The sequence below is a fragment of the Nanorana parkeri genome, unplaced genomic scaffold, assembly GCF_000935625.1.
Source record: "Nanorana parkeri isolate BGI_ZX_2015 unplaced genomic scaffold, ASM93562v1 scaffold459, whole genome shotgun sequence".
Classification (NCBI taxonomy): Eukaryota; Metazoa; Chordata; class Amphibia; order Anura; family Dicroglossidae; genus Nanorana; species Nanorana parkeri.
This window is the reverse complement of record NW_017306727.1, coordinates 820,559-837,730: the sequence shown is the minus strand read 5'-3', so window position 1 is coordinate 837,730 and position 17,172 is coordinate 820,559. Positions and strand designations below refer to the sequence as shown.

Genomic DNA, 17,172 nt, shown 5'->3' with positions numbered 1-17,172 from the left:
AAATTAGATATGCAACTTACCTTCTGTGTGTGGGTGTTTTGCAGGACCTGCGTGATTTACAAGCACTGGAGAAGGCTGGTTGTACTGGGAGTTGGAGGTGACTTGAGGGACTGGATCATAACGTTTTTCACTTATAGGTCTGTCAGGAGAGTCCAAATCTGCAGGCTTTCCCCTGTTAGAATAAACATCAATGAGTGTCTCAGAGAAGAAAAATAAAGCACATATAGAGGGGGACCTAAACCCAAGGATCTAATGGCAACATCTCACTTAGCTGCTAAATAGAGCAGAACTGAGCATTTAGACATCGGCCAAGAATCACTTAAGAAAGTATGAGACCCCATTTATAAGTGAATGCAAACAGGTACCTAGCTTGCCAATATATATGCCAAATGATCAGACCATCAAACTTTTTTTTTTTCTTCTTTTTGCCTGGTCTGCATTCTTGGGACATGGGTTCTCATATTTATTAAGCGAATACTGAATGCCAATGTCTTCAGTTCTCAAGTTCAATCACTGTTCAAACACACACTAAGTGATTCATGTATGACCGGTATTGCCGTATATACATTCACTCAAAACAAGGAACAGCCATCTCCACGCTGTAGAGTGGAGAACAACACAGAATCGGGATGTTAATGCAACAGCACAAACTCGACAAACAAGAGGCAGATGACTTGTTTACTGTCCATTCCAAATGTATGATTTATCTCCTCTGTAAGTCTTTTTTTTCTGCAACATTAAATATAGCAAGAAAGCAAGCAGGAAATCCGTCCAAGTCACAAATGATGCAACTGGGATTCACTCCCAGACACGGACTTATTTATCGTCATTGCTGATGTTCTCAGCAAACTGGACATACAAACAAATGCCAACTGGAACTGGAAGCATCCCAAATAAGAATCCCCAGCTTTATGTGCACTAATGGGGCAAACAATTGTTTAACAGAATTAAAGACATTCCAGGTCTAGATTTGCCAATTGGTTTTCCTCTACGGGTATAAATATATATCAATGTCAACCCAAAATCAGATAATAAGCTGTCTAAAATGACCACATTCACTAGGTGCACATAATGCTGTGGTGAGTCTAAGAGGAATGACAAAGACAGCCTTGTGTTAATGCCAATCTTACCACTTGATGTTCCTTTTCAAGTAGTCATAGCTAGTGTAAGAGCCAAGAAATCTATGCGGTGGCAAAGCAAATGTGATAGAAGAATGAAAGAAAAGGGTCATTCTACCTTTACGTAAATTAAGACTTGCAAGATTTTTTGTTTTCTGCTGAAAATACTTACACAAAGTCTACCTACTGAAGAGTGACAAACGCCTAATCTAAGAAGGTTATTTATGGCAAACATTGAGAAGCAGTGCATTGCTGGCATTAAGAGACAGAAGAGGAAAGAAAAGTGATCCCTACAATCTATTTAGGGAAGACATAGTACATAAGCCACAGTGATCATATAAGCATTGTTATCACACACTGCATTATATAACAAATGATTTTTTTTAATAACATAGTTCAGATAGCACATATAACCAATCACACAAACGCGTTCATTGCTTCCACTTGCATCACAGTGTCCAGATCTAATGACTAATTGCTTGCTAAAGGATGTCTTTTGCTAAGCTTGACATGGATTCTTTCAAGACAAGTCAGACAATGGTGCAAAATTTAGGAAAAATCCAGAAAATGTTTGCAACAATATTTGTATGGCTCTGGCCCATTACTATTCCTGGTAATTATCACATTCAGACAAAACAATCTAAATATGTTGTCTACTTTTACCCAACGCTGAATGGATCACCCCATGGGAATCTTATCTCTCAAGGTCTCCAGTGATGACATCTCCTGCTGGAGTTCCTGGCTTTGCCCTCCCCCCAAAACTGAGTCTTACTCCTTCAGCAGCACGTGGAAATGCTTACATCCTGCTGCACTGTCTTTGAAAAATGAAAGATCCAACAAGAAGAATAATGCTCATAATGGCTAACACCAGCAACCTTGCTGCCATGATTCCTGAGAAATTCAAGAAGCAAAAGGGTGACTTAACATGCCAACATATACCTACAAATGAAATATTTTTTGCTGGACTAATCCTTTAGGGGACTTATTACGTAACCTTTTAAAATTCCACCACAACCTACATGGTGCCACGTAATAAAAGAATGACTACTATAATTAAATTAGAACGATTAGCAAAATTCTAATTGAATGCAGTCAGACACTAGCATTAACACAGCTGTCCCAAGGAGAGTCCCATCTTGAACATAGTTTATTACCTATTGACCCTTCCTGTAGATCAGATATTTTTGAACTTCATCTAACAGGCCAAGCTGTCCATTTAAGTGCCAAGTTAGAGGGTTCAAGACAAACCAGTTAACACGGACAGGGGTACAACAGTCAGCTTTATTCATATGGTTTAAATTATTTTTTCCCCCAAAAAAAAACAGATACTGTAACTGCCTAAAAATGTTAGCTGGAGTTAGGCTGTAATGTGTTTGCCAAAACTTCATCTAAGACCACTCTGTTAACAATGGTGCTGTGTGATTTCACTGCAAAACAAACAGCGTTGTCTCCCTATTAAAGGAAGCAGAAAAATACCAGATCTACTGTCAGGATAAACAGGTAACAAAACAATGTTATGGGGGGACTCAGAAAAGCAAAAAACTGCTGTGTTTTTTGTCACAGACTGTTTCATATATGCCATTTTTAATGTTGTCCATCGTTCCACTTTTTAAATGTGTCCATAGTTCCACTTTAAGAGCTGTATTTAAAAAAAAGTGTTTGCTCTGCCAACATCTCACTTTTAGATTTCCATCGCATTATGAAAACTATGAAATATGTAAAATCCGCGCTTATGGATTAGGAGATTGTATGTATGTATATATATATATAAATAAATAAAGCTGCTGCGCTCATTTACATGCATTATGAAAACTAGATGGACCCTAGGACCATAGGAATTTCCTATGCTACTCAGCTCCATCTAGTGTCCATAATACAATGCAAATACAAAAGTCAGATGTTCGCAGAGCTGTTCACTAAATGTTTTACAATTACAACCCTAACTCTCTTACAGGTGAATATAAAATGTATACCATTAGTAACCTATTTTTTTTTTAAGACACACTGAATCCCTAAAAGCCAAACACTGAGGCATACCACACACACAAACTTCTGCACCCAGCATTTAATCCAAAGGAATAGCAGGCGTGAAAGTGAGTATTAGAATCTAGACGTAATCTCCAAAACAAATTGAAACAATTATTCAAGAGAGGTTTATGAGACAGTACAGGTCATGCAAAAATAAGGCATGTAATAAAGTGCTTTATATGCTTAGGTTATTATCTGAAGTCCATATATTCCTGTCCATTTGTGCCCTACAAATATGTCAGAGATAAAACGTAGGAATAACTTTTTCATGGTACTTATTTACTGTAATCATTTACTCCCTGATTTAACTTAATTAATTTAACTGTATTAAAGAAATGTAGGAGCCAGCCTGTAAAAGAAACCACAACCAGCATTTAAAAATGTTATCTTTGTTACAGATTTACAGTTATTTAAGCAGCCATTTCATTATTGCACTTCAGCAGTAACAATTACTTATAATTAATAGTCTAGCAGGGCAACTGAATATACACTGCAGTGTATAATAGCTTATACAGACTACTATAGTGGGTTTTGTTTTTTTTTTAAATGGAAACTATCTAGGTTTATAATCTTTATTTTAAAAGGAAAAGGAAGGATCCTACACTATAAATTTGGCAAGATAGAAATAATTATAGGTTATCTACTTTAAAGGAGGATTGTAAGTTTGCCAATTAGCCTTCGCCATATTGTGCTTAGAGTATCCATACACCTGCAGTGTACGATTTCATTACAACCTCATGTGACAGCACAACAAGTTAGAGAAGCCCCATCCCAGCACACATTAGATAAGAGCAGAGTCACAAGTACAGCTTTCACACAAGAGGTGCTACGTCTTTCACTGCAAAGGGTCAGGATGTAGGTGCAATGAAGAGGTCAGAGAGAGACAAGTGCAGCATGTCAGAACGTACTTGGAGGGGTAGCTGTTAAAGCTAACTTGGCTCTGAGACTGTCCAGGTTTAGAAGGTTCAGGGAGGATGTTTGCAGGAATTGCAGTAGTGGGCTTTTCAAAGTTTCTACGATCAAAGAAAGACAGCTGCTTCCGATAATATTCCTCGTCTTCTTCAGGATCATAATTGTTAGCACGGACTATATCTTCTGGTGGCTTTACTTGAGGTTTCTGTGGTTCAGGTACTCTGAAACAAATACAACAAACATTGAAATACAAAAATTCTGAGCTTCCTCAACAATTTCCTAGTAGTATTTGAAGACACTAGACTGATATATAGGTAAAAGGCACAGGTAGAATTCTAGCACTAGAAAGAACTATTCCTATCATGTTTGAATGTTCTCAGAGGTAACACTACAGACATTAAAGAAGGCTTTGTTATGTTGCCCATGGCTAATACTGAACCGACAATTGAGGACTGGGTGTGTTCCAGGCCTGTGAAGTTGGAGAAGTGACTATGGAAGATCTTGAACCCTAAAACAACGATCTATATGTATGCATGCAAAACAGTAGTCCTGTAATGGTTTGGGTCTAGACTGTATTTACAGCTCAAATCTCCATACAAGTTAAGGTAGTAGGGCTAAATAACATGGTGGTAAGCAAAGTAAACACTAGAGCTTCCTGAAGAAGTTCTTCACATGTAGGAAAATGGCATCATTAGCACTCCGTGAAGAACTACTTTAGATATCAGAAATATGCATCAGAAACTTCACTCCTCAAAAGGAACATAAAAAAAACCCAGTCCATTATATAAATACAGTATATAAAACAATAGCACCATGTCATGAGCAACTGAATTCACAGCTACCCAAGGCAGAAACATAAGTTTATACAGCAACAGTATAAAATAGAAAAGAGATACTTATCAAGCAAGCATGAACTCCCTTTAATGGATCGTATTCACTTAGCTGGTGGCCAATCCCTCCATAGTTCTCATAAGTCACAGAGGTAAAGAATATCATTAGCAGCAAAAAGTAGAAGCAGTTAAAGCATATGCATGTATGCTTCTTCAGCCACAGTTACATAACACTAAGGTCTCGTTCACACCTAGGCGCATTGCATATGTGTGTCTGTCGCGATTCGCGGTAAAAAAGTTGAGCGAAAAACGCGCGTTTCCGAAGGCTACTTGGCTGTATCCCAATGGAAACGCGCAACAAAACGGCCCAAAGTAGTACCTGTACCTTTTCAGGTGTGGGCCGTTTTGTAGCGCGTTAGGGACGGGCGGAAATACGCCAAGGTGGGAACGAGACCATTGAATACAATGGGATTTATATTTTTGAGCGTTTTGTGGAGCGTTCATCGAGCGTAGAACGCGCTACAAAACGTTCAGGTGTGAACGGGGGCTAACTTTGTGAATACTTCTATATTTCCTCCTTACCTGTAAGTAGACTTTTCTTGATCATAAAGAGGCAGTGGCGCAGCTTTAGATGCAGTAACTGGAACAGTTATAGGTTTGGGTGCAACCTCTGGGGCCTAGAGTGAAAAAAATAAAAAGTGTGTTATAGTAGTAAAAATGAGAACAGATTATCCTACAGAAAAAGGTTGGACAACACAAAAATTCTTCCCGTCTTTGGCAAAAATATTTCGAGTCTCTAAATTTTGTTTTATAAATATTTCCCCATGAAATCTTTCCACAAAGAGAAAATCTGACATGCAGAGCTTTATCATATCAATTTTTATACTGACAACTTATTTTTTTAGGTCTAAAAATAAGGCAAACAATATACAAATGCCAAAACTAAATGTTAGATCCTTATAGTATAACATCTAAAAAGTATTAGATGAGACTAAGCCAAAAACAAAAAAGGAGCCCTCAGGCCAGTAGGGCTGCAACAACTAATCAACATAATCGATGATTGAAAAAGTTGTCAACTTTTTCAAACATCGATTAATCGGCTTCTGATTAGTTGGTCCTGTTCACGGCTCCACACACACTGCGCGCCACACCTCCTCCCCACCTCACGTTTACCGCTGCGAGAGGCCTGCCCGCATCCACGCTCCGCACGCCACACCTCCTCTGTCTCACGCTCACCGCCCACCCACATCGACGATCTTACCGCCGCTGGGATTTGTTGTATTCCTCTATAGCTGGCGGTGTTCTGCATTGTGCTGTATAATGTACTATTGCTGGGTTTTTTAGTCCTCTACAGCCGGTGCCATTCTGCATTCATTGCTGTATAATTTTACACTTTTCATTTCACTATGTTGCAACACTACACTTTTTTTTTTTCTTTTTTACTTCCTCCGCTCCAAGCTTGCTCCTGTGATGGACTACAATCTCACTACAAACTAGTAGTCCCATCACTGGAGCCATTTTTTAAAATGTATTTTATTTTTTATCCGATTAATTGAACTTAATAAATCGGCTAACTAATCGATTTTGAAAATAATTGTTAGCTGCAGCTCTACAGGCCAGTGTAAGACGGTGAATATCTGCTAAAAATGAATATCTATAGTGAATATATTGGGTACCTTTAAAACAGATACATCATTAATGTCCTTGTTCTTTTCTCCTGGAACTGATCTTTTGTTCTCAAACATTTTGACTCTGGTAAGAACAGACTGTGGTTTCATGGCTGGGTCATCTTCTTCACTCACAGAGGCTGGTGCAGGAACAGGCTTACTGTTGGTTGGCAGAAGGTCAGACTTCATCTGAGTTGAAGGAGGAGGCATGGTTTCTCCTCTAGGAGAAAGATCATATTGCCCTTGTTTTGTATTAAATCCCTGGGAAGGACTATGTTCATAGCCTCTTGGATTTTGATCAAAATATGGTTTAGTTTCAGCAGCCCTAGGGGTGGGTACAGAAGGAAAGCTTTGAGGCTCCGGTTTATAACGCATATGCATATCATATTCTGCAGGAGGCGGCTCCTCATAATGTAGCTGGGGTGCTTTGAAGTTTTTAGCTGGTCGAGGTCGATTGTCATAGGCAACAGGAAGAGGCTCTTCAAAACGAGGCTGTTGTGGAAAGTAGCTGCGTTCAAGGCTTTCTTCTGAGTGCTGCCTCACACTGAAGTCCCTATGCTTACCCTCAAACTGCGACCTGGAAGAATACGGCTGCTTATCATCATAATAACCCCACTGATCATCGTAAGTAGGCACATGGTCATCACTATGTATTCGAGGATCATAACCATGAGGGTACGGATCCACATATTCTGAAGCAGATTCAAATCTGTAAGACGCATCATACTCTCTAGTTGTTGGTTTTTCTGCATAGGATGGAAGGGCATCAAAGTTCAGGTTGCTTTCTTTCTCTGGTCTCTGATGGCTCAGCACTTGTTGTTTCATCAAGTAGTTGTGCCTGGGATTATCTTCCATGGGATATGGCTCTTTTCTATAAACCTGCACAATAAAAAGAAAGCTGTGGGTTAATAAACCAGGAAAAAGCACAGGCTAATGGAAAATGAAATCACTTCAAAGCACCAGCCACAAGATGGCAGCAAACATGCAAGTATTTCCATTCTCTAAGAAGGGTGAAGCAGTGCTTGATACATGTTAAATGGAAAAGCATTTCTGAGTCATGTTAGGTTTTCAGCAACTAGATTTTTTGCAACATAAAAGAATATTTATAGCGAATTGATTAGTAAATTAAGTTGGTAAGGAAGACATGCAGTACTGGAAAGCCATGCAAGAAAAAAGCAAAGTAAACCCCAGTTGATTTAGATGCAGCATAGTGAACTGCTCCAAATTTTCAATGTCAATTTATTGACGACCTTTGTTACTGCAGGCACCGGACCAATACACCATCACATTTCAGGTGCCCGCAGTAAGGCAAGGTTAAAGAAGAAGGTGTTAAAGAAAGAAGAATCTCAGATGCAAGTATGACTGGAAGTAGAACAGACTGGTGCAACAATGTAGCACAGGTACCTTTGCTGGTTCTATGTGCACAGGTAAAGATGAAGGCTCTTGGTCTCTTAGCATTATGTGAGCTGCCTCAGTGTTTGGTGATCGCATTGGGCCAGCTTGTGCTTGGTAAGAGCTGTATGGGGCAGGGTTTGGATCCTCCAATCTGACATTATTTAGATTTACATTAGGATTTACAGCAGCGGTTGAAGTTGCAGTGTTTGTTTCAGACGGCAGAGAAAGGTAAGGGGCGGCGGGTAAGGCGTCTGCTTTCTGTGGAGTGTGTAAAATAATGTGTTCACTTTAAACAGCACAAATAAAAAGCAAATATCATTGCAGTCTTGTAGAAAGTGCTTTACAACTACTGATCTATACAGCTACTACTTTTAAACACAAATATACAAAGAGCATAATATAATATAATATATCTAACTGACTAAACTAGGCAAGTATAGCATTGCTTTGGTTTACATGTCTGATATTAAAATATATACAAATACAGTATTTTACATCAATTCCAAAGAACCTGTCAGTAGCTATTTGGTTCCAACAATAGGATCCCTTTTCAAAAACAAAGCATACAAAATAAATTGATTTGACATACAACAGTGTATTGCAAATGTAAATTTAAACACAATTTAATGTCCAACTTTCACTAGACGAATGAGAGCTGTGATCAGGCTTCTCTTCTGCCAATTTCATACGTGACAAACTCCACCACTCTGTCTTGCTCTCGGTTACCTTATATTGTATAAACAGATTTAAAGAAGTCTCCATAATTCTTTCAAATTAACATTAAGTGCTTATGTTGGTCTAAGGATAAAAAGACAGAAAATATACTCACCTAATCCTCAGTACCACCTGGCTGCTAGACTGGACCCCACAGCATCTTCTCCCCAGGCTCCGGTGGTCTAAGGACCTGTGACATCATCATGTCTAATGCAGGTCTATTAGACGTGAGGACACCAATGGACATACCACAGCCAGAAAGGAGGGAGAAGAGTTAAGAGGTCACTGCCAAAGGATCGAGGATCAGGTGAGTGTATCTTCTTTATTTGCACCCCTGGACAAAAATAAGCACTTAACCCTTGCAGTGCGGGGGCAGCCCCACTGCAAGGGTTCGATTAAAAAAACTGGAGTTAAACACTAGCCGAGTTCAGGTTCAATATTGTAAATTGATAAGACAGAAACTAGCAAGGTGAGTTTGGTATCAAATAGAAAGAACAGATAGGAAACCATAAGGAAAATAAACGTGAGTCTACAAAACACACTGGGAGGAATTTATCAAAACTGGAGCAAACACAATCTGGAGCAGTTGCCCAGGGCAACCAATCAGCATCTCTCTACAGTTTGCTCAGGTAAGATTTGAAAAGGAGAGAGAGATACTGATTGGCTGCAGTGCAAATGTGCTCCAGTTTTGATAAATCTGCCTCACTGAAAAATTCAGGTCAGAGCATAATTTATCAGTTTCTAAATGGACAGAGCCATGTTCCCACCTACAACCTATTAGGTTCTTTGCATTTAGCTGATCCTTATAAGAAACCTGTACTGGAGGAGTATGTAGGTTGCCTGTGCTGAACTCTCCTGTTTGAATAACTGATCAGGAACAAGTAAGCACACATTAGGGGATCTCCCGGTTCCACTGACTTTATTAGCTGCATGCTTGTTCTGGGTCAGGGTATCAAAGTACCTGAGGTCAAGAAAGTCCAGCAAACAACATTTTACAGGGAGCCTTCATATTTCTCTTAGTACATGTTTCTAAGAACAGGATCCAGTGGATAACAGTGCCACAATGATACATGAGGATATAAGTCAATCTAAAACAATAATTTTAAACATTGTACTGGACACAACACCTTTTCTTGCTGCAATACTGCATCATGCCTTTCCACAGTGTTTAGCATGGTTCCAGATTGGTGTATTAAATAACAGACCAAACAAGACAAATGGAGTACCATGCATTGCCACTTCAAAAAAGGCAGAGAAAGGGTCATTTTAACTGATAGATTCAATAAGTATTGGATGGTAAGAAACAAACCCTATGTCATTTAGATTTTTAATTTGGTTTACATTTAATAATTCTTCAAGCAAAAGAAGAAAAAAAAACAACAGTGTCAAAAAAGAACATACAGCAAACAAAATAGCTGTTCTAAATGCCAAGTGTCTAACAAAATGAAATACCCCCCAGTCTTGGAATATTTAGGGTTCATTCACACCAGTGCATCTGTGGTAACACTCGTTGGCACCCTGAGGTACCTGCGGTAAGTATTGCTCAACGCACAATCGTGCAATGCAGTGCACTGGAGAAAATGGTGCATGCACAGTTTTTGGTCCTTTAGGCAGGCCATTTAAATAGTGTGCCTTAATGCAACACATGTTACTGCACCACAACAGACCCAAGTGGTGTGAGTAGGCCTCAGCCATGAAAATCCTATGCAACATCAGATGTTTAAAATACAAAGAACGTATCCCTTTCATGACCTACCCACCATTATAAGCAGACTTACCCTTAGTCATAACCTATTTGAGTGAGAAAATACTAAAAGACGCAACAAAACCTTGCCAGCATCTATTTAGGAAATCCTGGACTCGCACATCATGATGAAATTGGCTTCAAGTAATAATAGATGCTTTAAATATTAGCTACCTGGGTAAATATACTTTTGGATGAATCATGGCCTATGTCTGAGCAAACACAGCTGTGAACCTTGGGAAAGGGCCCACAAAATGTATAGCCATCAGTATACTAATAACTTGGTAAGAAGCTCTCATGTTAAGAAAATTGCTCTTTTTAGATTCTTTAAATATAAAAAGAAGATGCAACATACTTCCTACACAAAAGGCCCACTTGTGCATTAAACAGAATAGTAAGACTTTCCTTCATATATATAACTTACTAAAGTAAAAAGGAGCATGCACAAAAGCTAGCTGGACCTACCTGTTGAGATGGAACATTTTTAAATCCCGGAGAATCAGTTCTGATGATTGGCTGTGGATGCTGAGGGTAAGATGGGAAGGCTTGGTTTTCCTGATGTATTCCCGAATTGTCATCCCGGACAGGTTCAGAAGAGCGAGTAATGGCAGACTCTGGCGGAGTCCCTGCCTCGTCATTGAGCGTCTCATCCAGGTCTTGGTCAGTGTAAGCCCCTCCTTCAGTGTCTGTATCTTCATAGTCTGAAGTGTGCCTGCTATCAGTACTATACATTGAGTACTCACTACCTGGAGCTGATAAGTAGGATAGACGGTCGTCATGCAAATCAAGATCATCATCTGTGCCACCTTCTGCCTGCACCGAATGAAGTCAAGTTAGACCAGGTTAGTAATTCTACATCTGGAATCTTTGCTGGAGAAGTCCAGGATTTTATTTACTTTATATATAACTTGCTAAAATCCACACGATTGTCTGGACATCTTGCCCACTAATGCATATACTGCAAACTATACACTGTTCTCACTATTATTCCCACAAACCACGGCTACATAGTGTTTTATTGTATGTATAGATTTTGGAACATATGCTGGTTCTAAATGTTGAAAACAGTTGCTAAACACACAGAAATAAGTCCTTTCAAATATTTAAACACCTTCAGCAAGACAGTGTTAAAAAGTAAAAACAAAAAAAAACACTTAAGTGTCAGTTGTACTGTGCATCACATCTAAATCAAAGGCCAAATGAGCGGTTTCATACATTTGCAGCTTCTGTAACGTGAATTCCAGGCACTGCATTCTAGTGAGTATGCTGAAAACATCGCCACAAACTCATGCACTGATATACTAAAACTGAGAGAAAATCTTACTTTGCCTTCCGAAACCCAAACCAGCTGGTTCTGTTGTTGCTGTACAGCTTCCTTCAGTGCTCCATACCAGCCATCATTCATAGAATTGAGATTAATGTTTGCTGTCAAACAAGATGTGTTTAATTAAAATATATGCCTGTTTTGAACCCGTTATCTTGGCAAGGACATTATTACAAAGCACAAAAGATGTAACTCAATATAAGAGAGAGAAAGTACAACATGTAGCAAATAACTGCAGAAACAAATATCAGTGATTTAATAGATAGATTTTTAATAAAACAAATGATAAAACATTTTTATATTTCCATAAATCATAGGATTTGTAAATATTTTCATATAGCCCACCTTTGTAGGTATAATGGGACCCGTGTACAAAGCACACTAGAAATTGTTTCAGGTAATTCCTATACATTGTTATAAGCACGTCGGCTGGATTTAAGAGAGAACTATGGGGTAACCTTTTTATCCCATAGTTCTCTTTAGGGTCACAGGAGGACATATACTAACGCCCTCCCGTGACCCAAAGCTCAGTATACAGCGGGCTATTGCCCGCTATATACTGAGAGCGCTGCAGCCGGGATGGATCCCGACAGTACTGTTGAGATCCACCCAGCTGGCTGATTGACAGCGGGCTCTGCCTATCTAAAGGCAGAGCCCGCCCCCCACCCCGTCCGTTTCTCCAGTGACCACTGGAGGATCAGAGAGGGGAGGGGGGACCATGTGGGGAGCGGTGACTGGCAGTCACCGATCTCTGCAGGGAGATAATCAGGAAGTGAGGGAGCGACAGTATATGTTCACTCACTTACCAAATCGACGTGTGACAGTTTCAATGTCACAGGTCGGCTCTATCTATGAGGATGAGTGGAAATCACTCACCTCATAGTTCTCTTTTAAAAGAAACCTCCCCAGATAGCAATACGGGTATTGCCTTGCCACGGGTGATGGAAAGTACAGAGTTGTCATCCTTATCCTTGTTTTACACTACCTGACCTGGGACAAAGATGTTCATATCAGGTGTCTGACACATCACTGGTTGCATACCCGTCTGTAAATCACCATGCAATGAAGTGAGGATGACAGGCATGGAGCAGGCACCCTAAGAATAAGTCAGCAACTAAGCCATATTTTAAAGGAGAACTATGAGGTCAGGGCTTTTCCCCATAGGTCTCCTTAGGGTAACGGGAGGACACAAACTAGCGTCCTCCCGTCACCCTAAGCTGCAGCTCGCGGTATACTGAGACGCCGCAGCTGAAGCGGATCCCGACAATTATGTCTGGATCCGCCCAGCTGCGTGAGTGACAACTGGCTCTGCCTATCTAGAGGCAGAGCCAGCTGTGCCCGCCCGCTCCCCCGTCCGTTCCGCCAGTCAGCGCTGGAGGATCGGAGCAGGGAGGGGGGAATCCAGCCCCTCCCCTGTCACGGCAGAGAGCTGTGACAGGATCGAGAAGTGAGCGAACGCCGGTATGTGTTCGCTCACCTCCCGATCTACTGAGCCGACCTGTGACAGTCTCATTGTCACAAGTCGGCTAGAACTATGAGGTGAGTGAAAAGCACTCATCTCATAGTTCTCCTTTAAGAAACCTCACATTTTAAGGGGGCCATGTAGAATAATTTCCCTAAATTGTTGAATGTTCCTTTCGATAAAAATGCAGGGCTGCATTAGAAAGCCTAGGTGCTGTCATGCTGTAAATATCAAGCTGGGGTACCTTTGGTTTTACTGAAGAAAGTTTGAGCTCACACACTTTATAATGGGCATAAGATACAATTGGATAAAGCAGAAAACTGCAATCAGGTTGTAATGTTCTTATTGGCATTACGTAGGATGGATTCACATTTCTCTTAGCTGTTGTGGTGCAGTAATGAGCAACATGTCGTGCATCAATTTGCGCTGCATTAAGGCAGGCAATTCATTATTAACATTGCACCACAAAGCATATGCATTGTAGTGTGCTGCATTGCAGGAGTGTTACCCGTTACGGTAACAGTGTGCTGGGGGTGACATTTAAAATAAATGGTATTGGAACGCAATGACTGCACGTGTGCATTACTATGTGCAATACGTGAATGGGCCCTTACAGAAATGCAATACGTTATAGGGTTGGTTTTTTTTTCCATTTCTTTCAACATGTCCTACTTTAAGGTTTAGAATATTCACAGCATCTGCAAATCTTTCAAATGGCTATAAAACTCTTGCAGAGTTTATCTTGTACTTACTTGTAAAAAGGTGATGATTATTTTTGCGTAGTTTATGTGAACGTTCATAAAGTTTTCGGGCACTTTTGCGAGATTCTGGGCACAACCTCGTTCGCATAGTTTTCACACCCTGCTTGGAGTCAGGGTTAAGGAACACTACAATTGGATACCACTGTGCATAGTTCAGGCGATCTACAGCATTTGGAGTAACATCCAGAAGTGCATGTTTATCCTGTAGAAACAATAGCACTGCATGAATTTACCAATCCCAGCAGAATACAACTACATGAACAGGTACGGCAATGGTATAGTTCGCTCCCAGACAATATGCGTCATAAACACATAAGGATTTCCAGTTATTGCCTTTACCTCTGAGCTGGCATTTGAAAAAACACAGGTAAATGTATACAAGGCACTAGGCTAGCAAGGGAATCTTAATACAATCCGATTTCTTTACAGCATCTGATAAAATGTTAAAATCAATCGCTGTTAGATTTAAATGCCTAATCAGCTAGCATCAATCTTACACAGGCATTAGTCAAACTGTCCACTTCATTTGAAAGATGACCAACTCGGGCTATTTTTCAAAACATCCCATTGTATTAATCACTCACCCTGTCAATAATCTGTTTGATTGTGTGGAGACGAATGATCCCAGAGCTGCGCTGGTCGGTACCTGCATCTCTCGGCTCACTTCCTACAGAAAAACACAGGGGACATTGAATAAGTAGGTAACAGATATAATACCTATTTCTGGATGGTAAAGTTGTGGATTGAAACAGTTAAATTTTTTTTGCTCCCTATAAGAACAGGACAACAGATCATAACATACGAATTAGTCTCCCATTTTCCGATCACCCAAAAAAACATACAAAAAGATGAGGATGTTTTTAGAAATGTTAAGGAGCACCTGAAGGGTAAATGTAGTATGGATAAAATGTTAATAGGATAGTATACCTTAAAGAGACTATGTCACCTGCCTATTTAGGGTTCAAAAGACGGGTCAGTAGACTTACACCCAGTCGAGTGCTCATTTACTTCATATTATTCATTGTGTAACTTTTCTTCAAATCATATTAACTGCAAAGTGAGTCATGATTGGACTTTTTGTGATTGGTGGTCATGAGATCTCAGTGTCATCCACATTGAATCACATTTCCTAATGCATGCTTATGCAAAGACAAACACTACGGTAACATTTGTGGCACTGGGAATTTATGGGAGCCATTGCTAGTTTAATAGGACACCAATAACTAAATATCTCAATAGAAGAAAAAAATGGAGTGTGTTGAAACTGTATCAACGAAAAACCAAACTTACTTGCCACCTCATAAATATCAGGCTCTTCTCTTGCCACCTTCTCTCGTGCAACATCAGCGATGGGACCAAAGATAACAACAGGCCTGAGGAATCCAGCTGGAGGAGACAAAATTCTTATTAACCAATACATTTTGATCACTGAAATTCAGTATGTTGAATAGAAACTCTAAGGGCTAGTTGACACCATAACTGCGTGCGTCTGGACAGCGGCAATTTATGTTTTGAAGCGTTCCGTTGCGATCAGGTGCAGCTAACATGTGGCAAGCAGGATTTTTTTTGACTGCATCGGAACTAACTGCAATGGTGTGAACAGAGCACCAGAAAATCCCATAGGAAAGCATTGTGATGCCATTTTGATGCAGCTGCCAAACTGAACAGATTGCATCACAACTGCACCTGGTGTGAACTAGCCCTGAGACAGTTAAAAGTACATAAAAATCTTCTGTAACCTCGTATTTAAAACAAGGAATTTATATTGAACCACACCATTCAAAAACAAAAAAAAACAAATGTGCTAAAATGGACCCAAGATAAATTTTCAGCTTGCCCACCTGGTTCTGCTCACTATTCAATAGCAATGTAGGAGTTGAAATGCTTGCCTACAAAAGGCAAGTGTTTTATCCTGCAGTCCAAACCTTCCAGGCTGCTTCCTAGTGAAAAGGATCCACATCAAAGGCTAGTGATCAGTTGCTCAGCACAGACAGTCAGTACCTCTGCCTCATGCAGATCCTGCCTCACATAGCAGCCATGAAGGACCAAGTATCTGGAGAACGAAGGAAACCCATGCCGTCCGTCACATGTACTTCATAGTTATATAGTAAATAAGAATGAAAATAAGACAAAGGTCCATCAAGTTCAACCTCTGTATGTGTGCTAGTTCATTGTGTTTAAAAAAACAACCGTGTTTCACGTCAAGGAAACTGATCATTTTTTATGGAATGCAGGCATCAATAAAATGACAAGCGAGGAACAACATACCTTCTCGCAAAACGACTCTTTCGTATGCAGGAAACTTTGTTTGGACAGGCTGGGCAGAGAGATCTTCTCGGCTTTTCCTGAGATTTCGCTTAGAAGTTCGGAGGCCTCGAAAACGCCAAAAATCAGCACGATCACCACCAGCAGTTTTGGGAAGAGTGTACTGCACACTTGCAAGCTGCTCAGCTCTAAGAAAAGAATAGAAGATACAAATGGCAACAGTCAGAAAACCATGGGAAATATGGTACAGCATTAAACTGTAGTACATCATTTTTGCAAATGCTCATTATTGCTCAGGATATAAGACACAAGCTGCCAGAGACCACACAAGACACTTCGATCAGTCACATCACTTGTGAATTTCAGGAAGATGCTTAACTGTATTTTACCAGCATAATGAAGTAGTTTACTTTGATGAAATTGTGGGATAACAACGAGGTTGCCTTTGATCAAACTATGAGCAACAGTACTAATTTTTGGCCACAAAATCTCATACTTCAAAATTTCTCACCCATGGCTTTCTGCTGAACAGTTCTACTATAAGCTGATGGTCGCTAAAGCGACCATCAGCTTATAGTAGAACTGTAAATGCCAGGTCCGTACGACGTACTGAGCTGGCCAGCTGGAAGCACTTTTGTAGCTCCGTACGACGTACGTCCTTGGCAGCGAAAGGGTTAAAGTAGCTGCCATTCCCTGAAATTAAACCTAACTGTAAATTCTTAATAAAATCGTAGTGTATAGGTTTATGGAAAATGCTTTCAAAATAAAAGATATTTGGCCAGTCAGGTCATGCCCACACATCCAATGGAACCTTTGATGTCCGTAGACAGCATAGAGCGTTTTATACTTTATAAGCAATAACATTGATAGGATATTTCCTATTAATATTAGAATACAGCTGGTCATCACTAGATTAATAAATTGTATATTCCAGATTGAAGTGTGTTCAATA

The 17,172-nt window shown here is 40.0% G+C and overlaps 1 protein-coding gene across 1 annotated transcript in view; it reads right to left on the bottom strand.

Moving 5' to 3' along the window:
- TJP1 (tight junction protein 1) overlaps positions 1-17,172 on the bottom strand; it is a 331,960-nt gene that overhangs the window by 15,519 nt on the left and 299,269 nt on the right. The window contains exons 16-27 of the mRNA XM_018560498.1: positions 16,224-16,408; positions 15,246-15,341; positions 14,540-14,622; positions 13,947-14,157; positions 11,733-11,833; positions 10,874-11,221; positions 7,960-8,208; positions 6,565-7,434; positions 5,471-5,565; positions 4,055-4,279; positions 1,131-1,181; positions 21-172 (exon numbers count right to left, since the gene is read on the bottom strand). Of these exons, the coding sequence (XP_018416000.1) occupies positions 21-172; positions 1,131-1,181; positions 4,055-4,279; positions 5,471-5,565; positions 6,565-7,434; positions 7,960-8,208; positions 10,874-11,221; positions 11,733-11,833; positions 13,947-14,157; positions 14,540-14,622; positions 15,246-15,341; positions 16,224-16,408 (2,666 nt within the window). The remainder of the gene's footprint in view (positions 1-20; positions 173-1,130; positions 1,182-4,054; positions 4,280-5,470; positions 5,566-6,564; positions 7,435-7,959; positions 8,209-10,873; positions 11,222-11,732; positions 11,834-13,946; positions 14,158-14,539; positions 14,623-15,245; positions 15,342-16,223; positions 16,409-17,172) is intronic.